This window comes from Lissotriton vulgaris, chromosome 1_1, assembly GCF_964263255.1.
Source record: "Lissotriton vulgaris chromosome 1_1, aLisVul1.2, whole genome shotgun sequence".
NCBI classification, from domain to species: Eukaryota; Metazoa; Chordata; class Amphibia; order Caudata; family Salamandridae; genus Lissotriton; species Lissotriton vulgaris.
The window spans coordinates 765,371,358-765,398,417 of NC_141685.1; the positions used below are offsets into that span (position 1 = coordinate 765,371,358).

The 27,060-nt window shown below is 43.0% G+C and overlaps 1 protein-coding gene across 2 annotated transcripts in view; it reads right to left on the reverse strand.

The window, feature by feature from the left end:
- LOC147747792 (dimethylaniline monooxygenase [N-oxide-forming] 2-like) overlaps window positions 1-27,060 on the reverse strand; it is a 270,079-nt gene that overhangs the window by 58,043 nt on the left and 184,976 nt on the right. For both annotated transcript variants that reach the window (XM_086955855.1, XM_086955864.1), the window contains exon 6: window positions 4,468-4,664. In XM_086955855.1, the coding sequence (XP_086811981.1) occupies window positions 4,468-4,664 (197 nt within the window). The remainder of the gene's footprint in view (window positions 1-4,467; window positions 4,665-27,060) is intronic.

The window sequence follows — 27,060 nt, forward strand, 5'->3', positions numbered from 1 at the left end:
GAGGGCCTGATTTAGATTTTTGCAGACAGGGTACTCCATTGGAAAGGACTGCTCTGCCCACCAACTCTTGGCCTGCCTGGCTCAATTAGAGATAGGTAGACATTAAGTATTCCGCCTTAAGAGAGTCCGCCTACCACCGTACAAGTCAGAGGCCACCGAAGTCATCTGCGGCGTCCCTCAAGGTTCCTCGCTGAGCCCTACTCTCTTCAACGTCTACATGAGCCCCCTCGCGGCCATCGCACGCCAACACAACCTCAACATAATCTCCTACGCCGACGACACCCAGCTGATCCTCTCCCTGACCAACGATCCCGCCACCGCCAGAGCCAACCTGCACGAAGGGATGAAAGAGGTAGCCGAGTGTATGACGACGAGCCGCCTGAAACTGAACTCAGACAAGACGGAGGTCCTCATCCTGGGCTCCTCGCCCTCCGCCTGGGACGACTCCTCGTGGCCCCCCGCCCTGGGCACCGCACCCAAACCGACGAACCACGCACGCAACCTGGGCTTCATCCTGGACTCCTCCCTCTCCATGACCAGGCAAGTCAACGCCGTCTCCTCGTCGTGCTTCAACATCCTGCGCATGCTTCGGAAGATCTTCTGGTGGATCCCCACGGAGACCAGGAAGACCGTCACCCAGGCCCTCGTCACCAGCCGACTGGACTACGGCAACGCACTCTACGCCGGAACCACCGCCAAGATCCAGAAGAGACTCCAGCGCATCCAGAACGCCTCAGCCAGACTCATCCTCGACATCCCACGACACAGCCACATCTCCGGACACCTGAGAGACCTGCACTGGCTCCCGGTCAACAAGAGAATCACCTTCCGTCTCCTTACCCACGCACACAAAGCTCTCCACGATCAAGGCCCGAGCTACCTCAACAACCGCATCAACTTCTACGCTCCCAAACGCCACCTCCGATCTGCCAGCCACGCCCTCGCCGCCGTCCCACGCATCCGTAGAGCCACTACAGGAGGAAGGTCCTTCTCCTACCTGGCCGTCAAGACCTGGAACTCCCTCCCGGCCGACCTGCGCCTGACCCAAGACCACCTCTCCTTCAGGAAGAAGCTCAAGACCTGGCTGTTCGAGCAGTAGCGGCACCCCCCCCCCCCAAGCGCCTTGAGACCCTACGGGTAGGTAGTGCGCTCTATAAATGTCTTTGATTGATTGATTGATTGATTGATTGATGAAGCTCCTGTTGGCTGAGTAGCAGCTATTGTGTCGGGAAGGGGGCAACCCTGAATCAAGACACAACACAGGATAGCAGATGTCGGATTTATTTATTCTAAGTGTGCCAGGAGCTTTTGTTGTGCACCTCACCTCCGAATCAGGGTGCCCGCATGTTTGTCCTGCCACGCCTATCTACCCCCCCTGGCCACGACACGTCACTTCCCCTTACTTCCAGCCGTAAAAGTCTGATTATAAAGGGACAACCAAAGGAAGGATATTACACTGCTTGTCATTTTTGATGGCGGATGGTTTAATGCCTTTTGTTTTCTGTCCATCACCACCAAGAAAAGCTTTGTGGCAAGACCCCCCACTACCTTGGAAAAACTGCCAGGTGTGTGTGTCATTCGTTTTTTTCAGAAACAAACTCCCGCTTTGAGGGTTTTGTTTCTGAAAAAACTAAAAAAATTAAAAAGTTTGGTTGATAGCCATCAACCAAGCATTTTGTACAGTGAAAGAAACTACCATGACTGTGGATCCTTTCAATGTATCTGCTGAATCTACGGTCATCTCTACAGCTGGCAAATGGTAGTCTGGCAGAGTGGTGGAGAAAATGTCCCGTCACCCTGACAGACTAAAATATGTCTGCCAAACCTTAAATCAGGCCCAGAGAGTTTTAGACATGGATCATTTCATTTTGCAATTAGGGAACTAATTTTCGGGGCTGGTGGGGCTTACTGGCACTTATTTTTCCTTGTAAGCCACTCCCTGAGAGCAAGAGAGGGGAAAACATACAAACGGGAGATACGAAGGAGGAGAAGCAAGAAAAACTGTAAACATGAAAGAAAGAAGGAGCATGTGAGATAAGATAAATTGTCAGGGAGTGTTTAGCAGTGGATGAAAGAGGCATGGAGTGGATTCAGGACTACACAGCCTTGGCATTTGACCCTGGGGCATACAATAGCACCTGCTGATGTCTTAAGCAGGACTTTGGGCATTGAAACTCATTATGTTACAAATTAAGCAAATGGCGCAATATGGATGCATGCTGGAGAGGATTGAGTAGGAGACATGTTATAGCATTTTCCACCAATGCAGTTGAGCTGACAGACTGCATTGAAAACCAAAAAGGGGAGTTTCCATAGACCAGGCAGGATATAACCACTGCCTAGATCACAATTCTCTTCAGATTTACTAGAAGAAGAAGAAAGGTTTTCTTCAGAAGCCAGATATACTATAAGCAGATAACCTGTGTTGGAAATGTGTGTAGTAAAGCAGAGCTACGATTTGACGATAAAGCCAAGATTACAAATGCTGGAAGAAGGGGAGAGCGTTGGACAAGTTCTGCTGGGCACCATCAAAATGATCCCTTGACCAGCTGGGTTCAGTCTTTTCCAGTTTACACTTTGCCCAGTTGTTATTTATCCAAGTGGCCACAATGGAAAGGTAACTCCTAATGTTTTTTCTGCTGATGTGTTTTTGCCATCCAGAGACAGAAGATTCTGAGTGTCGTCTGCATACAACATGATCCTAAGAACAAAAGATTTGATAAGGTATGCCAAAAGAGACGCATGAATATTGAAATGAGTATGACTGAATGAGAACCCCTAAAGAGCAGCAAAATATAGAGGCTGGAATAAGTAAGTCAGTTTTTTTTCCAGCTACCTCTAAGCATTCATATTTACTTCATAAATGATTCAAAGCCAAAACATTGGTGCTTCCTACAGTTTCTAAAACGTGGATTTTCATCATTTGCTTGGATGTTCTGGGAAGGTTATTTTTTCATCAAAATGATGTGCAATAGATTTACAGGTTCAAAATCAAAGGGCTTTGCCTGCTGTAAAATTTACACCAACCGGTATACATGTAATGCAATGAGTAATCTTTGAGTAAAGCCTTGTATCTTACTGAAAACTGAATGATGGTTGCTTTTTTAGGTCTGAAATATAAAGGAATCATATATATATATATATATATATATATATATATATATATATATATATATATATATATATATATATATATATATATATATATATATATATATATCGTGAATTCCGTATCGCTCCAGCACACGCTGTTTCCACAGCCAGCAGACAGGACACCGGACACGGACCTCGAGGTGTTACAAACTTTTTATTAGGCAGAAAGTGTCACAGACGTTTCGGCTCAACGGAGCCTTGTTCACATATATATAAAAAGAAACACTCCTGTTCCGTCAATAATCGGCGGAACCAAACAGGTATGGACCTCCAAATGTCTCTTCCAATGTAGCGAGCAATAGACAAAGAAAGGAATCACTCCTCCCATTCGCAAGAGGCACGGTGCATGCGCTTTCAGCGCATTTATATATATATTCATGAGCAAATGTCCCAAGCGGGGGGAGCAGCTTAAAGCCGGTGCTGGCGGCGAGGATCGGGACAGCCTCGCTGTTTATTGCTGGAGCAAGAAATTCTTCACTAAAGAAGACGCCGCACGCCACTTTGAATTACGCTGGTTTCTTTATTCTCCTGTAAGTTTTCCCCACCTACGCGTTTCGGACTGTTACAAGTCCCTGATCACGGTTTACAAACATTAGTCCTTTGTTTGTGCTGCATATTTATACTGTTTATGCTACGACTTACGACCTGCTCTAAATAACGTTCCTGCCGCTTGCAAACTCACAACCATCATGGAGAAACGAGCAGCTGAACGACTCCAAAAGGCTGAAAGTATGTTTACACAAAAAGCTTCTGGTCCGGAGGGACCGTCCGAACAAACAAACACGAGTAAATCTAAAAATCCTCCAACAAAGCAATGGTTTCAGCAGTTGGAGAAATTACTGCGTAAAGAAATCTCAAGAAGTTAGGAGATAATCACGTTAGAAAAATATTACAAACTGGGTCTAGTACCAAGAGGTTATTAAAATCATTATAAAGTATGCTAAAAAATACGTGGATGAGCTATATATAAAAATTAAAGAGTTGGAAGATCAAATACTAACTCTGGGGGAAAGTGAGGAAACAGTCAAAAATCTACGAGCAATTATGGATAAGAACCTTGACAAACATGACAATGAGATCCAGGAGAGAAAACAAAGGAAATACAGACGTGATCAGGCGGATTTTGAATATATATATATGTGTACTTATATACACACATACACACACACATATACATATATATAGTAGATGATGGGAAGCTTGTAGAGTTGAGGTCAGGTGGCACCAGGGTCTCAGGCTTGCATATCTGTGGCAATCATTTTTAAAAACTTCCTCTTTTTCTCAACATTTTGAACGGGAAGCAGTCTGTCATACCTGTCACGGTGCAAACCATATGCTTCCTGGTCAAACCACTCGTTCAGCTTCCTGTTAATCAGCCAGTTCACCAGAGAGACTGGGAGGGACAGCCGCAGCCAGGTCTTGAAGCGGGTATGGATCCACGTATCCCAGGGGAACCCATGATCTATTAGCCGGCTTACAATCCAACCACCTCTCTTTGTGCTGATGAAGACCTACAAAACAAAGTAGGGACCAACTTCTGTTTTACATTGGAATTTCAATCTACAATTGGGCGTGATTAAAGTTTCCCGTTTGACAAGAACAAAAGAAATATACAGGGGCTGGAAAAATATCATTCCTGTTTGCCATCAAGTTATGTTTTGAGATGCCAAAATTACATGAATGCTTTATGATTTTTTTAAAGTAGGCTATGAAATGGCCTGCCTTTCATTTAAGAGTGTAGCACATTCTTGGAGTTACAATCTTGACTCACATGAATTAAACAAACTCGAATAAAAGTAGAATATAATGGTTTGTAAAATAAAAGCCAAGACTGGCCATTGTGCCAATAGCAACACTCTAAACGCAAAGTCTGTGGCTATTTAGCTGTAAACTCATTCCACCAATTACTGGGCAAGATGTACATATGAACAAATCTGAATAGGCTCTCACCCACTAGTTTATGATTGATTTTGAACTATTCATGGAGGATGACTCACCAATAGACCAGGGGCATTAGGAAGTGACGCATGCACCCTTTCACATGTAGTGACACAACAGGAGTAATCCTTTGCCTCTAAACAGCCTCTGGCTAGCAGAGGAGGGGTTAGGGAAGGGACATTACTCGAAACTACAGCAATATTTGTAATGCGGCTTGACCATGCTGAAAGTTACAGCCGCTCAGCTTTGATGGACAGGCCACTCTGTGAAGTATCAAAGAATCAGGCCGAAACCAGTGGAGGCAGAGAACAATGCTACCAGGTCAAAGGAAAACCAAATGAAAGAAATAGTTAACGAACCAATGGTTTACAATCCCACAGTCAGCACCCTAGGAAGAGACACACACAAAAGAGCCAGTAAATATCATGGCATGGTAGCACAGAGGCATGTGGGGCACAGGGGCCAAACAAAATCTGATGACACAATAACAAGTTAACATGTGAAATAAAGAGAATCACCAATCTGAGCCTCTACGAATTTATCCTAAATTGTTCTTCTGAAGCGTGTCTTAGGCTCTTTTCATCTGTGTATATTCTGACCAGCTGTTCCAAATCACCTACATCCTAACCTGGGGCAGCCTCTGCCATTCCAGTACCAAGATCCAGATACATCAGCTGTGCCAATGCACCCCTTACATACCCTGCAGCACTTTACTAATCCAGTATTTGTGTCCTCACCTAATTGTGCTGTGGCTTTTCTTTACTGAAGTACACGCAAAATTCTGCCAATGTCCCTTTGCCCTGTGAATACTCTATTTGCCCCAGTACTGGGAACAACACATGCCTCAGACTAAGCTCCTCAGTCCTAATTAGCAGAATCATTTGCCTTAAAATTGGACAACATTGTCACTGAAAAAGACAACATTTATCATGAGCCACAAGTTCACGTTGTTAGTTACATGAAGACACCAAAAAAAATAATAATAACCACGCCCACAACACTACATAATATACACACACGAAACAAATATGGAGTTGAAAAGCATGTCAGGATATTTACACACACTCACACACACACACACAAATTGAAATGGGGTGCATTGACAACTCATGCATCCCACTCCTTATCAGCTGCACCTCGTTGGTCATTCAAAGACAGGTCATTTCCACAGACAGTCCAGTCAGAGGCCCTGCAACATGCCTGTGATGTAGCACAGATTTTTTTCTTTCATTTGTAGGGGTGCATCAGAATCACGATAAGTCCGCACCTACACATATATTACCTTACTGTACTAATTTAGGACATTAGAACATGGACTGTAATAACGTGAAAGGTGATGTACTAGGGATACATTCTATGTAAAAATGAAGAAATTGAAGTTGCAACTACATGTGTTTAGCTGAAACATGCAGAATTCGTATATGCTGCCGACAATTATTCACCTATTTGATGTGCTCAGGTAAAGTGTTGACTTAGAAATGTACAGTAATTAGTGTTCATTTTATATGCAATCCCATGAGGCCTTTGTGCCACTTCCTAAGTTGACCAGCTTCTGCAGGCCTGACTGTATTATTCCCCTGGAAGCTCTTGCATTAGATTTAATAGTTGAATACTATGTGCATGTAGGATTTGTTTTCCTCACATTGCTGTCGCAGGTGGAGAATTCAGCCTTGCTTGCTAGAATAATGTCTTTGTTTTAGCAATTACGCTTAGGGAGAAGAGGATACATTAATCGTTGATACTGATAATGGAGAACTGTTGTACTTTCCCATCAGAACAAGCTTGGGAATCAAGGTCATATTGCCAAGGCCTAGGAGCATCACTGCCTAGGGGAAAATGACCTACAAGGAGGTTGCTTGACCAGATGATGTGATGCTGCAATGTATCTTGGAATGCTACCTGCAAGGGTAATGTTTCTAAGTAGGGACAGGGTCCAGGGGACTTCTGCCTTGCCTTGGGGAAGAGAGCATCTTAAAAGGAGCTCTGTAGCTTTATGCCACTTAACCCTTTTGAATATGAAGAAACTTTTTAGGAAAGCTTCACAAGCTGACACCTTAATGGAATCTTGCCTTGGGGAATGCTATGTAGGGATGTCATGCTAGTAGTAGAGTAGGGAAAGACGTATGCTCTATACCCACGAACTGCCAATGAATGGGAACCTGGATATTTGCTCAGTCATCTTTTGCATTCTGGTTCATTCTCGAACTGATTATCTGTGCATATTGCACCGCCTTACCGCCATCCATAGGTTTGGCTTTGTATTAGTTCTGATGTATTTTTACACTCTGACTTTGTGGTGTCTATATGCCCAATTTTTCTTGGCTTTGTAATAAACTAATGAAGCCTGATTTGGAGTCAGTGATTCTGCGGAGTCATGATACATTGGAACTGAAATGATTGTTTGGCTAACAATATCTCTCCCCTCCATCTTGCATGCGGACAAAAAGAGCTTTTGACTTGGAATTCCAGAGCAGATCTAGAAAGTGGGACCCAGATCCATCACCTGTGTCACCATATCTTTTGCTGCCCCTGAGGAGCGCTACTTGAGGACGAAAGAGTGAATATGCAAACCGGAGTTCAGTCTCTTTAGTGGTTCTGAGGAGGAGATATTGGGGAGAAACAGCTACCTCCAGGTGTAACCCTGGACTAGTGGCAGAAACGAAGCAGGTGCTTAGCCCACTTCCATGCCATCCCTTTCTATGCTTGGGTAGTGTCTTCACTATTCCTCTGGATCGTACCAGAGGAGCAGCAGAGTCATGTTAGCATTGATTACTTGAGATAATCTCAACCTGCATCAACCAGCTTAGTAAAGCAGTATATCAGCATGCAACAGTCACTTCAGGACAGGCAATTGTTAGCACGTCAATTCTATGTTACCGTCCTTTCTCCCCTGTCCTCAGTGCCATCAACAGGAATGTGTTGAACTTAAGTCATGCCACACCATTATCATAATTGTCTCCCCTGACACTCCATGGATGTGTAAGGTCTCTGGGATGATGGGGATCCTCTCACATATCTCCACCAATTTCCTTATGCAGCATATCAAAGCTTCCTTTTCCGTCAGGCAGTTATTGATTTCCAGGGATTATGGCGACACAGGGCTTGTTTGGTAAGTGCAACACAGACTCTCAAGACAAGCCTTTACACTTGGGGCATAACATCACAGTGGCAGACACACCACAGAGCACTCTTCTCTACATGATTCCCAATGAATCTATGGATGTTTGCATGAATGAAATGGGAAGAAATGTGATTGATTTGCAAAGGTAATCCAATTATCCATGCCTTTTGGGCAGGTGGTGATGCTGTGAATGGCCTTTCTCACCATTGCTTCCCCCACGTAATACGTACAAACACTGTACATCCCAGAGGTGAGACTGACCACCCGCACTGATCCGAAGAATCACTGATTGTTATTGTACTCCCAGAGGTAGGATGCAAGGAAATCCTTTAATGTTGCATGCTAAACAACATGGTTCTGCAATGGGGTATACATACAGACCAATATCTATGTCTGCCAGATGGTCCAGAGTCCAGAGGTCAATGTCTGTATGCACACAACTTATCTGTGACTTACCTCTTACCTAAGCTGCATGTGGTGTTATTGTATTACATTGGAAGAATAGTGTTGAGTCAAAGTTGAAATGTGTGACATATCTCCATTACCAACCTCACATCTGGTAACACCATTGTGTGCTTCAGTCTATTGCAGTAGATATTCTTATCCATCAAAAGGTACAATTGTAATGGTCATATAGTCTACGACTAGTCCTATTTTTGAATTGCTTTGAGGAACACAGATGGGATGAGTGTGTGCAATTTCCTACTTTGTCCATGTATCACTAGGAGGATGCTCCAACTACTGCATATGTACAAACATCTACTAGGTGTAACATACGATTCCATGTTCATTTATGGATGTAGCAGGTTCAAAACTGTCACTGGCATAGTCAGTGCTACAGGACTGCTCTGCCCTCACTCATTTTTTTGTTGCATTTTTTGTCCTACACAGCGGGCCTATACACTACAAAGCTCTATTACTCCACCACCCATGTATTCTCAGAAGTGAACGACACAGAAGTGTAAAATTGATCATTCATAAGCTATCAACAGGACACACAAGCTTCCATCTCCATTCATCTGTTGCTTAATTCAGTTTCACTCCTAAAATGACTGAGGAGGCAAACAAGAGGGCCCCTAAACCTTATTCAGGAGGAAGTGAAGTTAGTTGGGCATAGAGTCCTCAATAGGTTCCCTCGCCTTTATGGAGACACTGACACTAAAGTGAGTCAGAAAACACACCTGGAAGACTGGCAATCAATTGCTAAGTTGTGAAGTGCGGTATGAGGTCACCATCTGAGATCCTGGGATGTCTGCAAAAAATGGGATGATCTCTATCGATTGACCAGGATCAAGGCCCTAGACATCCTGGGAGGTCCACCCAGGGTCACATGAAAGGTCTATCAATATCTTGCTCAGCTGAGGCACCTGAACAGGAGCATGGCACTGAATACATCTTCTTTCTATTGCAAAGTACACCAATGTACATGCTAAGTACTGAGATCTTGTGTGACTTTTCAACACCTGTTCTTTGCTTATGTTGATATAACAACACACACAACTTAGTTAGGAAGCCGTCTTTGTTTTGACATTTGAGCGTCCTTCTGACCTTACTGATTTTATGAGCTGGTAATGCTTAAGGCATGTGGGTGTTCAGGGTATGCCCTTTTGACCATCACACTCCATGATCCCTGTGGCAATGAAGCATGTGGGACATCCACCTTTAAAACAAAGTCTGAAATGCACCTGCAGTATAGTAAAGTATAACAAAGATGATAATCTCTTCATTTGTATAACAAAGTGACATACACAATTTACTAATGGGCCTTCCTCTCTCTATTCACCATAGTAAAGTATAACAAAGATGATAATCTCTTCATTTGTATAACAAAGTGACATACACAATTTACTAATGGGCCTTCCTCTCTCTATTCACCAGCAGGCAACACAGACACAGGCCAGCAGGACCCAGGGAAGAGGGGTTGGATAGAAGAGAGAATAAGAAAGCAGAATGAGGCAGGGTGGGCAAGTTGGAGGGGAGATGGGACTCAAAAGAGGACAGGAAAGAGAAGGAAAATGTGAAGAGGAATGGGGAGGGCAACACGGAGGAGGCAGCATGCCTTCTTTGCAGGGAAAGGAGTGCACACTTGGAGATGCATAGGTTTGACATCAAGATGTCTACGGGAGGCGGGTACACACGAGTCAGAAGTGGTGAATCTGGACATACCAAGAGCCAGTACAATGCTGAAGATAATCATTCTCTAGTCAGTAAGAACAATTGGTGCCCACGAATTAGGTTAAAAAAAATGTTAATCTGTATTTGTAAAGCGCAAACTATTCACCCTTACAGGTCTCAAGGTACTGGGGGCCATCATGGAAATAAAGTGAGCTACTGCCCAGAGTTTCATGGTGCTGAGCTGAGCTGCCACCGGAGCCGGGGATCGAACCATGAACCCTGTGCTCCAAAGTCATCTGCCCTGGCCGTTGCACCACACCTCTCCAATTAGGTAACCCCTACACCATAGACAACAGTATAACTTGAGCGCATCTCTACTGCCAATTGCCCTCCGAAGAGCAGTGCCCTTCTCCCCCATGATCACACCAGTAATCAAGGGTACATTTTGCACCAGACAGCCCTAATCCCTCACGGGTCTCCTCTACCCCAGCACAACAGAACATCTCCCCAAGACTCAGTCTTGGAGTTATTTAGAAAGTTTGTGGATGGTCATAATGCCATTCTGAAGGCCACAGATAGGATTTTACTGCACTGCATGATGCACATATTGCCCACACAGGTAGCTGAACAGTATTTTCTCCCACTGAGTTGAATACCATTCCACATTCTTCCCTACCGGTTGCGTTATACTCATCTATTCTACCAACCTTGTCTCTGTCACTATGGGTGATCCGTTTCAGGAGGTGTTTGGGCATGTCCATACAGGAGGAAATGATGGCAGTGACTCTTCCTTCAGACCAAAGAAAAGATGGCTAGAACCCCAAATTTCCAGCCAGGTTTGGTGCTGTGACTTTGCTTCATTTGTATTTATTTTCAAGGGGGACCTTGATGTGATTCTGGACATTGTGCAAGGACAGTTTTGGAGTTTGGTCATTGGTTTGATCCCTTTGGTTTCTGGACTACTTTCCTCAAGACAAATATTGTCTTGATACCCTACTCTTTCCAAGATGTACATTCCCTGCCTGGGCTAATGCGGTGTTTGCTAGGCAGGTTGTTCAGGGCTCTTCTTTTAGAGAAAGGGAGATTACCATAATTTGTGGCTTCTGTGTCTCCAGCCTTTTTTGATCCTACAGTACAGCCTGTTCACAGGTTATTATCTGTGGTCGGACCATATTGGAAGGTGATGTGAACGGGGATATAATTTTAAGATTAGTTTCATTCTCATTGTCATTTTAAGGAGATTGCCCCTTAAAACATTAGCGAAACCTTTGCTTCCTAAAAAAGTGATGCAGTTATATTCTGCATGTACCTGCCCGGGGCCGTTTTAAGCATACATTTCTCTGTCACTCTTTTTTCTTTGGCTCACCATTAACTAGGTGTACCACATGAAAACAGATCATGTGGGTTAGATTTAGGGGTCTCTGGTTGGCAGAGGTAGGTACCTTTGACCAAATAGGGAACCTTGCATCTAGTCAGAGTAAGGGGGTACACTCCTTAAATATCCCCTGCTCACTCCCTTGGTAGCTTGGCACGAGCAGACATGCTTATCTCAGAGGCAGTGTGTAAAGCATTTGTGAACACATACAGTAACCCAGTGACAGCACTCCAGATGGACACCACACAAGTTGTAGTATAAAAATAAGTATTTTTATATAGACTTAACACAAGACCATAAACGACAAAAATCCACAATACTGTACTTTAAAAAATGGTAGAATTATCGTAGTTCTCCTTAGATGTAAAATGCGACACTTTAGGTTCAATGTACCTTTAGATGCGTAACGCTATACAACGAAAGTGTTACAGGGAAGGTGATGCGTTGGTTCCTAACACGCAAGAACGGTGATGGGCGGGTCCCTACTGCTGCTTAGGGGATGCGTCGGTTCTTCTCCATGTGGGAAGGTGATGCGTTGGTTTCTTACTGCGCTTCTGTTGCCAATCATGGAGTCACTAATCCATACATCAAGCTACAATAGGGAGAGCATATGCACTTTAGCACTGATCAGCAGTGCTAAAGTGCCCCGAGTCATAAAACAGCCAACAGCAGGTCAGGAAAAATACAGGAGGAAGGCAAAAAGTTCAGGGATCACCCGCCAAAAAGGGCCAAGTCCAACAATGTGCTGCCCTCAAGGCAGATGTGAACTGTGCCTGCCAAAAGGGTAGTGTTTAAGTGCATTAGTAAAAGACAAACTGGGGAAACAAGTTGTTTGAAGCAGCTATGCCATCTTTTACAGTGCAGGTGGCACCCGGCCTGTTTTCTAAAAGGTGGCAGAGATCATCCTGCATGCAGGTGCAGTGAGTGACTGCACCCATCTGCAGGGGTATGCCATGGGGGTTCCACAAGACACCCTTTCCAACTGTGGTAAGGGCACACTCAGAGGGAGCACAGACTGTGTGCCACCACTTTGGCGCACAGCCAGTGCAGTTCCTGATGGTCTCTTTGTGTCTGTGCTTGCATTCACAGTATGAAGTGCCAACTCGGCCAAAGCGACTCTCCAAAAGCCCGTTTATTCAATTCAAAGTCTTCCCCCAGGAAGAGAAGGTCGAAGAAAGAGGGGGTGAACTTAGATCTCCCACAGAGGATTGGAAATGGCTTTCTAGTTTGTTAAACGCAAAGCGGAAAAATTGACGGAACAAAGACACTACGAAGCAAACTGACAAAAAAGGAATACACATTGTATCATGGAATATCGCTGGAGCGAAAAAACTATTAGAGGACGGAATAGCCCTAGATGAATGGGTGGATTGCGATATAATTGCTTTACAAAAGACCTGGCGGCAAGAAGAAATCGCACTGGCAGGCTTTACACACCATCATGTAGCCGCAGAGAAATGTAAATCCTACGGTAGAGCGATTGAAGGCCTCTCAGTTTATATAACATCTGCTCTACAAATTACGTCAGAGTAACTTGAATCTCCAGACCCTAGCATCCAAATAGTTAAATTATCAGGATTAAATGCAAATAACAAGATGACAACCATTCTGATCAATTACTACACGCAACCAAAAACTCGAGTGAAAAATACAAAAAATACTCTATTATGTGAGGTAATAACAGACTTTCGTAGTACTGAGCCAGCGTGGAACATTATAATAACCGGAGATTTTAACTCCAACCTGATATACTCCCTGGAGGAGGACGACATCCTAACGGCGGACAACATGCACTGGAGCGTCCCAGAACAGACTCAAGGTGGCGTCAGGAGTAAAATCGACCTAATAGGAATAAAATTGGTGACAGAGTTAGAATATCTAGGCATGCGAGTTCTTAATGGCAGGACCAACGAGGATCGACCTCCCAAAAAAACCTTTTACAGCCCGCACTCCCAATCAACTCTGGACTATACAATTGCAAGTCTTTCGCTATTTCCTTTATTAAACAACTTTTATATTGAATACTCGCCCATGAGCGACCACGCAATGCAACACATTAAATTCAATCTGTGTGTAGAAAGATTTCAATCTTCACAAACTGTGGAAGGCAATCTAAGTTCATCTAACCAAAAACGAATTAACTGGTGTAATCCAAATAAATTTGAATGGTTCTCGACAATAGTGGACACGATGAACAACTTAAGTGACACTTCCACGAATGCCATAGAACAGTGGTTCCCAAACATTTGACTCCTGAGGACCCCCATTGAGCCACCACTGGAAGCCAGGGACCCCCAAGCAATTAGTAGGATTTAAATTTCAAACATTAAAACAGTAATTCAGAAAAAATTAACACACGTGTGCACACAAAACAAATACTCAAATTACTAATGATTTAGGGGCATATTTACAAGCCTCTATCACCATGGGAACATCACTTTTTGAGATGTTCCCGTGGCGATAGGGGCTTTGCCTTATTTACAAGGCAACGTTAAGCCACTTAAAGTGGCTTAATGGTGCCTTGTAAATAAGACCCCCTTTCACCCAATGCCTAGCGTGAAAAGGGTGGGCAGTGGGTGTTGCGATGGGCGTTTCCCCTGCAACACCCATTGATTTTGACGCTGCCCCCTATTTACAAGGGCAGCATAAATGGGAAGCAGCGCCAAAATTAAGACCAGGGAAAACCTGGTCTGAACTTGGCGAAACAAGGGAAAGTGCTTCATTTCTCTTTGTTTTTGCAAAACACCTTGGATTGTTTATGTTCAGGAAGGTGACCCTTCCTGCACATCAACAACCTTTAAAAAATGAAATTTTGTAACTTCCATGTGTGCTGCATTAAGCAGCACACATAGAAGTGACAAAATTACATTTCAAGATTGTTTATGTGCAGGAAGGGGGACCTTCCTGTACATAAACCTTCTTCCTCTGTTAAGTGTAGCGCCAGCGCTGGGAAAAGTGTGCTGTTAAGCCAAGGAGGCTAGTGACACTATCCGCCACTTCTGTTTTATTTTATATTGAAAGAATTTGCAAGAAAACAAAAAAAGTTAATGGGAACGTTGGTGCTGCATCTCCGAGACTTTTCAATGGTTGGCTTTATTTCGCAGTACAAGGCCCCTGCTCCTGCCCGGGCCAGACTGGAAACCCAAAGCAGCCCTGGCAAATTATTTCGGACCAGTGCCCATACGGTGCATACCAAGTGCAGTGATTGAGCCTGACCCCTACAAAGGGGGCTTTGGGAGGCTCTCCCCTTAAGAAATGTAGGAAGTAATGGTGCATTCTACAACACATTTATCATTGTATATTGAATTGTATTAGCCTTTAAAGAATAATAAATGAAGACCTGACTATGCACAAGAATACGACAATCTGTCTGGGGGTTCTTCAATGATTCCCCCACTATCACCCTCCAACAGTGCCTCTCATCGCTCCATAGCCCCTCTGTCATATGTATTTCATTTTTTATAGCATCTCTCATACCATTGTAGGATGTCAGAGCACTTTACATCACACACATATAGAGACAGTGAATCATATGTGTCAATCAGTGTATAGAAAATGTTACGTAAGGCAAAGGGGACTACAAGGTGTAGAATTCACATGTAATTCATACTGGTAGGCATTTTTAAAGAGTGCTGGTCTGGAGAAGCACAAAGTCAGGATTCAGAACATAACACAGTGGTTAGCATTGGCTTTAACAATAAAAATGTATTTCAACCCAAATAAACCTCGTTAGAAGCATCAGGATAATGAAAGACAAAAAAAAAACATAAATCACTAACTTGTACTTTCAGTTTGCAAGCAGCTGTTTGATGACAGTTTCCATATAAAATACTGTTTTTGGAAATGCATGATACAAGTTCTTTGCAGTAGGCATATTAACCCTCTGTGCTACATTAGTTCAGTAAAAGCTGCCACTGGACAAAACTCTCTTGTCTCTCCAGCAGGGATATTAATCACTGTTGTTATCTTGACACTTTTATTGTTCTTTGAACCGAGCTAATTAAACAAGATACTTTGCAGTGCTTTTAAGACTGCTGCCTGTGGACCCCCTGGGAATGTGTCAGGGACCCCTGGGGGTCCGCAGACCACAGTTTGGGAAACACTGCCATAGAAGCATGGTCTCTCTTTTTAGAGAGCCTAAAAACGAAAATGAAATCTCCAGTTACGAAGGACAAAGGAACAAACACAAACAATACATTGCCAAAAGATTTGAGAGACTTGAGGAAGGAACACACAAAAAGCTGCAAACGTATAATAAAGACTCTAGTCAAATGGACGTCTTCTTGGCTCTACGGAAGCGCTATAAAAAGAACGTTTGGGAGCACAAAAAAGATACCAAGGAAAAATTCTGGACTAAGTTGCTCCATAGCGCTAAAACCTTGAACGCAATTACATTCTGGAGAATTATAAATCAACTAACCAGACCGCTGAATATTCTTACATCAAACGTGCAGGAAACTCAATGGGTTATCTTCCTTCAGCAAAAATGTAAAGGAAACCTATTAAACATTCCAGCGAATCAACCCTACGCGCAACATCAAAATAAAAAGATAAGTGAGGTGAAAAATAGTACACAACAGTCGCCAATCAATCTAAGCAATGCACCTATTTCGAATATATCATCCAGAATCTACTCTACGGAAGAGATTACAAAAGTAATTAGTAAGGGGAAGAGTAACGGGGCCCCGGGGCCAAACGGTATACCGCAAGCGGTATATAAACACGCACCTGAATACTGGAGCCCCCTTTTAGAGAATCTCTTTGCTGATGTTCAAACACTCAGTCAAGTTCCTAAAAGTTGGCACGGCTCCATAATAACTCCCATATACAAAGGAGGTGACAGAACCAACCCACTTAACTATCGACTAATAACACTGCAGGACGTGAAAGCAAAATACTTCGCATCTCTTTTATTAACAGACCTGGTTACTTGGTCAGGCGACAGAGATTTGATTCCACTCAATCAAACAGGGTTCCGAGCGGGCATCGGAACTATTTCAAATATTCTATCAATAAGCTTGATAGCTGATAAATGCCAGCGTAACAAGCAGGAGCTGAACTTATGTTTTATTGATCTGCAAGCCGCATTCGATAGTGTGGACAGGGACCTACTATGGGCTAAATTAAGATCATGGGACATACCAGAGAGCTTACTAAGGGGCCTGTTGCTATTTTACACCGGCACATGGACACAAGTAAAGCTAGGCGACGATTCGCGATTGTCAAGGAAAGTGTCCATAGGAACCGGATTAAAACAAGGATGCGTTTTGGCGCCTCACTTGTTCAACATATTTATTTCGGACCTTTCCGGCAAACTAAACACCTGCAATGCTCATCCCCCAAGATTAGGTAACCTGCAACTCTCACATCTTGCATACGCGGGCGACATTGTACTTATGAGCCTAACAAGAGTCGGTATGACCTGACTACTATCAGAACTTTCGCTTTTTTTGTCTGCAAACAAACTGACTTTGAACTTGTCTAAAACCAAAACAATGTTTATTTCTAATCGGCGCTCAACAGACTACAATATTTGCATAGATGGCAAAAGGCTTGAAAGGGTCTCAAATTATAAATATTTGGGACATTTTGTTGACGAAAAGATGACTCTAAAAGCGCAAAAACATTACCTTATGCAACGAACCGGAGCCTTGATATTTGCATTTAGCTCTTTGTACAAAAAACTAGAAGGCCCTTCGTTTAAACCACTACTAACGGTAATTGCAGCTAAAGCCCTTCCCACCTTAACATACGCAAGTGCAGCAATGCATGGCAAGGACCGCGCTTTGTTAAATACCTTGATTACCAAAATTTACAAGAAAGTTTTTCAACTTCCCCGCACTGCTTCACCAGCTCAAATGCACCTAGAATTTGGTCTCATGAATGAGCCAGTGGGGAGACTATACGCGTGCATTAAAACCCGGTACCGCATTAAAATGAATGCCACTGACAACAACTTAAACAAATTTTTGTGGCAAGAAGTCGAAACGGGAACCAAATCAGAGGCAAACAAATTCCTGACTTAAGCACTGGAATTAACACGCACCGCCCAGCTATGGGATAAAAACCTGCCAGTTAACTCATTTAAACAGGTAATAAACAAAGCCGCCAAACTACATTCTCTACTTATTGACAAGGAGATCTTTTCCCATCGTTCACATTCTTGGGTTGCAATTAACAGCTAAAAACTTCTTACTCCGGCGCTCTACTTGGACTCTACATACTCAGTTTTTACTAAAAAAAGGTTGATGGCTCTAAGATTCGGAAAATATCCAACGCTGGCCGATGCACCAGCCTGGAAATACACGGGATTCATCGCCTGTCGGCTCTGTGATTATACAAAAGAGGATATAATCCATATTATTTGTCATTGTACAAAGCTGAATCAAGAGCGAACTCTTCTTTTAAAGAATCACTTTTTGACTAAAGGATTACGCACCTGCAGGTCAGCCATTATAGGCTGCTTGGACTCTACGGATACACAAATCAACTGTAAGATTGTAAAGTTTTTGCTTGCCTTTGAAAAACGCTTGATGACTGACTATTACCTCTAATACTGTAGTGTGATTTTCTGAAACCTCATTTTTTCTGCCTTTAATGAGTATTTGAATTTTATCTTGACGTAAATTTTGAACATGTATTCTTTAACTAATTTAAAAAAATATTAACATTATGACACAAGTGTAAAGAAAATTTGTTATGGTTTTAATTAACTGAACAATAAAGTTTTTACTTACTTGTTACTTACTTACTTACTTGTACTTGTTAAAAAAAAGTGGGCTCACAGTCAAAGGGCTTCCTTCATTTGCATGGGGCCACACCAGCAGGGAAGGCCCTCTTATCATCATGCTGGTGCTATAAGTACACCAGCATGATCTGCACTAGAGAAGGGGCCATGCAAGCATCTATGCCCATGGGTAGAGATAGGAATAAACAAATCCCTACTATGCTTCACAGGTTGTGGGATTGGATTGGGAACTGGTACTACACTGGGAGTATGGGAGCAGGTTTGGTTGTGGGACCTCTGGAAGGTTGCTGTCCACCATGTGCCCTGGGGCTTTACTCGCTCTTGCTGGAATAGCTCTTGCCTACTGGCCAGGGCCTAAATGAGCTGCATTTCCTCATTATGTCTCCTGATGTTTTTCTCCTTCACCAGCTGGAGATGTTTCTGGTACAACTGCAATGTGCTTAGCTGCACCCGGCTATGGTTATACAGAAGCAGGTTGAGGCTATTCTTAAGATGGTTTTGGTTGCAGAGGTAGTTGCACAGGAGCCCCATGTGGGTGGTAATGGAGATCATCTTCCTCTCCCTGTTGATGATGCATGGTATCTTGCTACATTTAGAAGTTCAAAGAGCTGTCTTTTCTCAAACCAACCCACCACAAAAGATCTGCTGGTTCGATCATCAGTGGATGGCTGGCTTCTGCGGCAGTGAATCATGGAAAATGCATGATGGGAGCAGTCAATTACTCACCTGGGGGGGGAACACTGGGGCATATTATCAAGGGGGTTTATCTCCGCTTTTTTGGCTTTAAAAGCCGGGAAGGCGGAGATAAAGTTATCTCCCTATTACCTAGCTGCCGCTAACACCAGTTAGCGACAGCGAGTAGGAGATAGCGACCATCTTGGGTCCCACTTTGCATGTTAGTGATATTTATCACTAATGACATGCAAAGTGGGCGTGCCAATATGTTAGCGACTGGGAACAGTCGCTAACATCGCTATCTCCTATTACCAACTTTTGGAGATATTCGCGCTAAGCGCGAATATCTCCAAAAGCTAACACCTGCCCTGAGCAGTTCTTAGCCATGTTATCCAATGGGAGGTGGATAACATGTCTAAGAGTATTAGCTCGGTAATGCATGAATATCGCTGACTTTTCAGCGATATTCATGCATTGCGGTCGATTTTTATCGCATTTGCGATAAACCTCGGTAATACCAAGGTTTATCTGCGATAAAATTCGCCGCAGCTCAGCGGTAAATTTTTGTCTCTAACCAAGCAATAGCGATAATTATCGCTATTGCTTGGTAATATGCCCCACTGTCCCCAAAGCTGGAAGAAATTATTGGAGTTGCAAGCATCTGGCGATTCATGTGAGATATCTGAAGTTTGGGTGGTGGGAGTAAGTGGGTCCTGGCTTTGGTTTATGTGCCTGGGGACTTGCAATCTGGAAGATAGCCTGATGAGGGAGACTGATAACTGTCAGTGACTCGACTAGAGCATCCTGTTCTGAACTTCTGTGCCAAAGATTTCCTCATCCTCTGCAATTTTGTGTACTGCCATAAGTGTAGCCTGCAGGATGAGGGGGTTCTCTCCTTGGCATTTGCTAGTGGATTGAGTGTCATCTTCTGGGTCTTCTTCCCTAGTACCTGTGAATAAGAGACATTAGCTTTCCCATGAACCTGTGGCACAGTGGGAAAGGGAATAAAGTCATAATCAATTAATCAGTTTCTTTCTTTATTCGGATATTGAGCATAAATATCCATAAAAGCACAGTTTAAAATTACAGCTAAATATATTTCATAAGAAGAACATCATACTTATATACACTTCAAATTGATGTCATACATTATTGGAAATTGATTTACGAGATCTAAAAACATATTTTTTTAAAGTTGATACACATGCAATGGTTAAAACATTATCTAGTTTTTGTATGGCCAGAAAAGCTAGGTTACACTGGTTAAATCCCATTGTTCTCAAAAGGGGCACAATCCATTTTTTTTCTTTGGGCAGTATAAAATTTACAAAATAATAAGATATGCATATCCGACTGTGTCGACAATTCATCACATGGATATTTGTTTAATCCTTTAGTCCAATCATTCATTTTTGGATGACTAATTAATCTATGTAAAATGTTATTTCTAAAACGGATTAATAAAAACCTATCAAAAGCTTTCATATCCAGTTTTAAGTATGGTTGGATTTCACATGAGATAACAGTTAATTGATGCAGTATTACTGTACTTTTCTTCATTTCTTGTCGTTGTCGTTTTAGTTCTTTTCTGGTAATGGACGACATTACATTAGGATCATCAAAGTAATCCCTATGTCTAATCTCCCTAAGAAAGAATTCAATGTAGGCCAACCATCTTATTTTTCTACTTTTTTCAATCAGCAAAGTATCTTTCAAAATTGCACGGTTAAAAACGCACTCCTCCGTTGTCCACACCCGATGCCATAGAAGGACTGGTTGACTTTTAATTATATCCTCGATATGGGGTTGTCCTACCTCCATATGGCAATTAAGTGTAGCAATGCTATCAGGGGCTGCAAGGAGGTAACGCATAAAGGAATTTTCTGCTAGTTGTAAAGACTTGACTTTGGCATAGCCCCAAATTCCAGCGCCATACGTTGCTATAGCTACACTCATTGCTCTATATATTTTTAAAAGTTCCACAATCATTTTTTTTCTAATCTTCCTCGCAAAATTTTCAACAGCCATATTTGATTTGGCGAACAAGAGTTTGCAAGTTTTAATTGTTGTGTTGCATTCACCATTCTGTGTAAACAATAGGCCCAGGTAAGGAAAGACTGACATAAATTCCAGGGGTTTAAGATTTATAAACTTACGTTTCTTGTTCTTTAAACCCCCAGGGCCACAGTTCATGCAAAAGGTTTTTGAGGAATTTACCATCAAATCTAAACTAGCCATGAAGGTAGTGAAAGAATTAATCAACTGCTGCATGGCTAGTGGGTTCGGGCCATCAGAACTGCGTCATCCGCATATAACAGGCCGGGTATTGATCTTTTACCTATAAGGGGCATATTCCGACATTCTCCAAGTAAGACCTTTTCCAAATTGTTATTGTAAATTAGAAATAGAAAGGGGGTTAATACGCACCCTTGTCGTACGCCTCTTTCAATTTTGAAGAGTGTTGTGCGTTCCCCCTCCCTACCATATCTTACTGTGGCCTGTGCACCCCTATATAATTCTCTCAGGAAGTTAATTATATTTGTATCCACCTTCAAATTTTCTAGAATCTGCCACAGCTTATTATGCGAAACGCAGTCGAAGGCAGATGACAAATCGACAAAAGATAAGTACAGGGGGTTTTCCCTTGCTTTTGTATACTTGTCTAAAATTATATGTAAATTAAGTCCCTGTTCTATGGTCCCTAGATGTTGCCTAAACCCATATTGTAGATCACTCAATATAGCCTGATCCTCAGCCTAGACCTGTAGTCTGTTCAGAATGACCCTCCCAAAAATTTTCATTGTAGAGTCAAGCAGGGATATCGGGCGATAACATGCACAACTTAATCTATCCCCTTTTTTATAAATTGGAATTATAGTTGATTCGTACCAGGAGGATAATATTCCTTCAGTACATATTGCGTTAAAAAGTTTGGTGAGGATTGGGGCCCATAGAGGCAGGTAGTGCTTGTACATATCAACAGGAACTCCGTCAGGCCTGGGGCTTTTCCCCCCAAGCTAACATCTATTCCAGCAATTACCTAATGTAATGTTACTTTTTGATCAAACATGTTACTACTTACAATCATCTCATCCTGGGTTCCTAATAATCCAGTTTCATCATCCCTTTCTACATTACTATATAAACTTTCATAATGCTTTACCCATTCTGGTCCTGTAATGGCGATCTCTATACTTGCCTTACCTTGCTCCTCAAAAGGAGGTGCATTGTCGAACCACCTAATCTCCTGTTTTTTCTGAGTTTTACAGTCAACCCATAAACTCTTTTTGATCTTGCAATTTATGTTTTGGAAATGTTCAATCACTACGGTATTCTGGGAATCTATGTCAAGACATATGTCAAAACTTGTTTTACACTGCTTAATTATTAAGTCATTCGGGATTATTTTTATCCATTTCAAAGCATAACCATTGTGCCTCTGGAGAACTATATTATCTACCAGATCCCTCTCTAAGTTACCCTTATCATACCTGAAGTCAGAATTTACCACTTCTATGGTTTGGGGATAATGATCAGTGCTATTTCTAAAGTTCTAAAGTTGGCCACTTCATTGCCATGTCTGGCTGATATTAGTATGAAATCTATAATAGACATTGAGCCTCTTCCACAAAATGTTGGGCAAAAATTCACCTCTGGTTGGCATGCCTTGCTTGCAAACGACAGATCACATGAGAAAACTGTTTCATTTAACAAATTCCCACAGTTACTATGGTCAAATGAGATAAAGGTATTTCCTTTTCGAGGTTTGTACCACATATTCCAAGTTCACCCTGCTTACATAACAAGCAATTAAAATCCCCACCCCACACTGCAAAAACATCCTTATTTTTCCAGTGGATCATGTGTTTCAGATCTATGGTAAACTGCTTCATGACCCCCTCCCGTACCTCAGCAGCAATATTATTGTAGAAATTTACAATCAGTAGGGATTTATGCTTATTAATACAAATTTACAACATTTGATAATATGTATTGTTAATTGGAACATCTATACTCTCGTGCTTCAGACTATTTGAGATATAGGTGCTCAAACCTCCCTTCGCTCTTCCTGCTACTGATGCTATCGCAGGTACAAAAAAGGTTTTATAGCCGGGAAGATGATAAGCCTCCTTTGACGATGTCTCCTGAAGATTGACTATGTCATGATCATTTACCAATTTCAACCATGTTCCGTCTGTCAGTTTAGATTTTATGCCAGCAATATTCCAGAACATAATCACCCATCTACCATTATTTAGCTTATTTTTACTAGGGACATCACTTTCTGGTAGTATAATTGAAATATCCAACTCTTAAACTAGGCCACTCCGAGTATGTGGTTCATGATCTACTCTAGGATGCCCTTCAGAATTATCCGCCCCAGTCCTAATCAAATTCGTAGTAGTTTCTGGGGATTCTAAATTAATTTTACAAATAACTGTTCTATTATTTATGGAAAAATCTATATCCACATTTTTTGGGGCAGTTGAGACCATACTTCGTAGCGAGGGGTAAGGGGTTGTCATGATTTGAGTTTTATTGCACCGTCAATCCACTCCATCCAGTCCCTCTAGTTCGTGAAATATATCAAAGCGATTTTGAATTGGTATCCTGTAGTGATTTTTATAGGAATCCATATATGTCCTTCCCTGGGAGCTTTCTGGGTAGTTATTACGTTGCTCTTCCAACGGTGGTGGGTAGAAGTACCTCAGGCCTACTGTGAGTATTCTGCTCTGCAAGCTTTCCGCCCTCCACCCACAGATATAAGATACCACCCGCCTATCTCTAAAATTCACCAAAACACAATCACCCTTTTTGTCTTTATATTTCTGGCCCACCCAGCTTAGTCTACGAACATGGAGAATTTCTCTGTGAAGGGATGGTGGGATTGGCCTGTACCTGTTAAGCCAATGGCTTACTTTGTTCTTCAGTTCTATATATCTTTCAGGCTTGCCCTCTTCCAGTTCTGGTACCCCTACTAAGACCACAGTACATGGAAACGATTCGGGTGGCATATCAATACGTTCATTATTATCAATTTGTCTAGTTTTATCGAGTTATTCCTTGCCAGGTCCCTTGTCCGATCCAATCACGCTAACTTACCTGTCTTTATTGCCTGTTCTCAACTCCCCATTCTGAGTATCTTTACCCGCGTCTGATCTAACTTTCCCTGGTGTGCCTGGATTCTTATCTAATGAAACTATAAGACCAGGATCAGTTTTGTTAGCTGGTCCAATGGGTAGTTGTAGATGCGTATCATTACTATATTCAGACCTCAGGACCTCTATATTGCCCATGGGGTTGGCTATTACTATACTGTTTACAGAAAGTGTAGTTGAATCTACAAATTTCACCAGCATCTCGTTATTTAAGTGGACTGTTTCCTCCATTTTTATTAGTTTCTCCCCAATGCCTTTGACCCTTTCAAGAAGTGGTAGCATAAGCGACTTCACCATTTGTTTCATTTTTATTAGAAGTCCCTCTATGCTATCTGAATTTTCTAATACATTATTTACACCATTTGCCTTAGTGAGGTCGATGGCTATAGATTTATCAGTGACCATCGGCGAGGTAAATTCAGGGGTAGTTATTGTCTGTAGTGTAATACTTTTCATTGTTTTATTCTTCCTTCCCCCTCTCTTTGCTGTTGGTATCTTCGGTGTATTTATAGAGATTTTTTTTATTACTTTCGGTTTATTCCTGGTATTAGAAATATATTTAGCTTTAGATCTAGTCCTACGGGGGGATGTACCATTACTAATTTCGCAGGAATCCTTAGTTTCGCAGAGCTCAGGTGTATCTTCATTACTGCTATCCCCCTGCAGAGAAGATGAATCCCTCGTAACTGGGGTAGATCCTTCATCGTCGTTTAACAGGTTAGTTAGCCCGGCTTGTGTCCTTACATTTTGGGGTGTGCTGGAGTTAGCTAAAGCCCCCAGGGATGAGCACCTCAAGAATAATACTTCGGATGACAGGCGTTTCTCAGTTATAGCAATTTCCTTTTCGAGGAAAGAGGCTGCTCGAATCAGGAAATTATTTAGCGTACCCACAATACCACCCCCTGATCCCCCCTTTCTCCAAGTGTCATTTTTGGTGGTCATTTTCTCAAGACTGTTAGCAGTAGTAGGTAGTCCAAAGTATATGGGTACAATATGTAAACGCTTACGGTTTAACCAATGTTGATAACGTGGCCCAGCCCGGCCTCGTACGGTGACGAACAGTCAAAAACTGTCCCACCCTTGTCCCGGGCTTAGCCCGGTGCCGCCCGCGTGCGTCCCGCGGCGCTGAGGAAGAGCCGGTGATTTAAGCGCCTCCGGGCGCGGAAGTGGGTGGGCAGGTGAAGAACCCGCACAGGCTGCTGGGGGCTGTGGTCCCCCGATTAGCGGCCGCTGATGGACTTCTGGGGGCAGCGGGGGGGACGAGCCAAGGAAGATGAGGGTCCCGCAAGGGCAACTGGGCACAAGTTCGTGGTCTCCTGCGGCAAGTATTGCTAATGTCACCAATTCCCCAGAGAAAGCGCCGGCGATTTAAGCGCCTCCGGGCGCGGAAGTGGGTGGGCAGGTGAAGAACCCGCACAGGCTGCTGGGGGCTGTGGTCCCCCGATTAGCGGCCGCTGATGGACTTCTGGGGGCAGCGGGGGGGACGAGCCAAGGAAGATGAGGGTCCCGCAAGGGCAACTGGGCACAAGTTCGTGGTCTCCTGCGGCAAGTATTGCTAATGTCACCCGCTCCCCAGAGAAAGCGCCGGCGATTTAAGCGCCTCCGGGCGCGGAAATGGGTGGGCGCGTGAAGAATCCACACAGGCTGCTGGGGGCTGTGGTCCCCCCGCTCGGGGGCCGCTGATGGACTTGTGGGCGGCAGCGGGGGGGACGAGCCAAGGAAGACGAGGGTCCCGCAAGGGCAACTGCGCACAAGTTCGTGGTCTCCTGCAGCAAGTATTGCTAATTTCACCCCTGCAGGACATGTAAGTCTTGGGTAGTGCACATGCAACCGTAATGCATACAATGCACAACAACTTATAGGTACTCGCAGCATGTGCATTGACTTCAAATACATTAACATGCAGTGCCTGCCCTTGTTTGTCAAAGGTGGCCTGCATGTGGGCCAGCTCCATGATGTTAGCTGCTCTCCAAAAATGCAGGCACAGAATTGGATCAACAAGGATTCAGAATTGGCAGCTGTTATAGAAATTAGAGAACTTTGTGAGTTGAAAAGCAGTGAATAGGCTTTAGCATTTGACATTTCTGAGTTTGCTGTAGAGATACAAGTCCTGACACAAGCATCGAGTAGTCACTTGAGTCCCGTCCCACGAGTTTCAGATTCATATATCTGCAAATTAAAGTCAATTCACATTGTTGGAAATGAGGTCACACACAAACCAGCCTAACAGATAAAAGAAACTAGACATCAATCTTGCAGTCTGCCTCATGATATAATGTGGTGGTTGTGAACAGGAAACTTTAAGGTGATTGCAGCTACGAAGAAACAGATATTGCGACAGCTGACTAGTACTTGGAACATCTTCAAGATGGTAAAGCAGTGTCTACAGAGAGCAAATACATATTTGTTTGCTATGTGTTACAGTGCATGATCAATGAAGGCAGAGTAATTCAATTTACTTTAGTCCTTTAGCTGGATGTGATATTTTGGTCAGATAACACTGTCAGGTTCAACAGTAAACTCTATAACACAATCAGCCATGGCAGTTCAACGTGTCTCAATATTAACAAGGAGGACAAGGAGAAAGTATGGCGGCGCATTACCGTCCCCCAGTCAAATGAATTTTTTAAATAAACCAAGGTAAGGTCCTATACAAACATGTCCTGTGGATACTTCTTCACTATGGAGCCCTGCTTGTTCAAAGGAAAGCCTTAGGGTTTGTAAAAGAAGGTCCTCAACCACGAAATGTCATGGCATTCTTCTTCATCGGACCCTC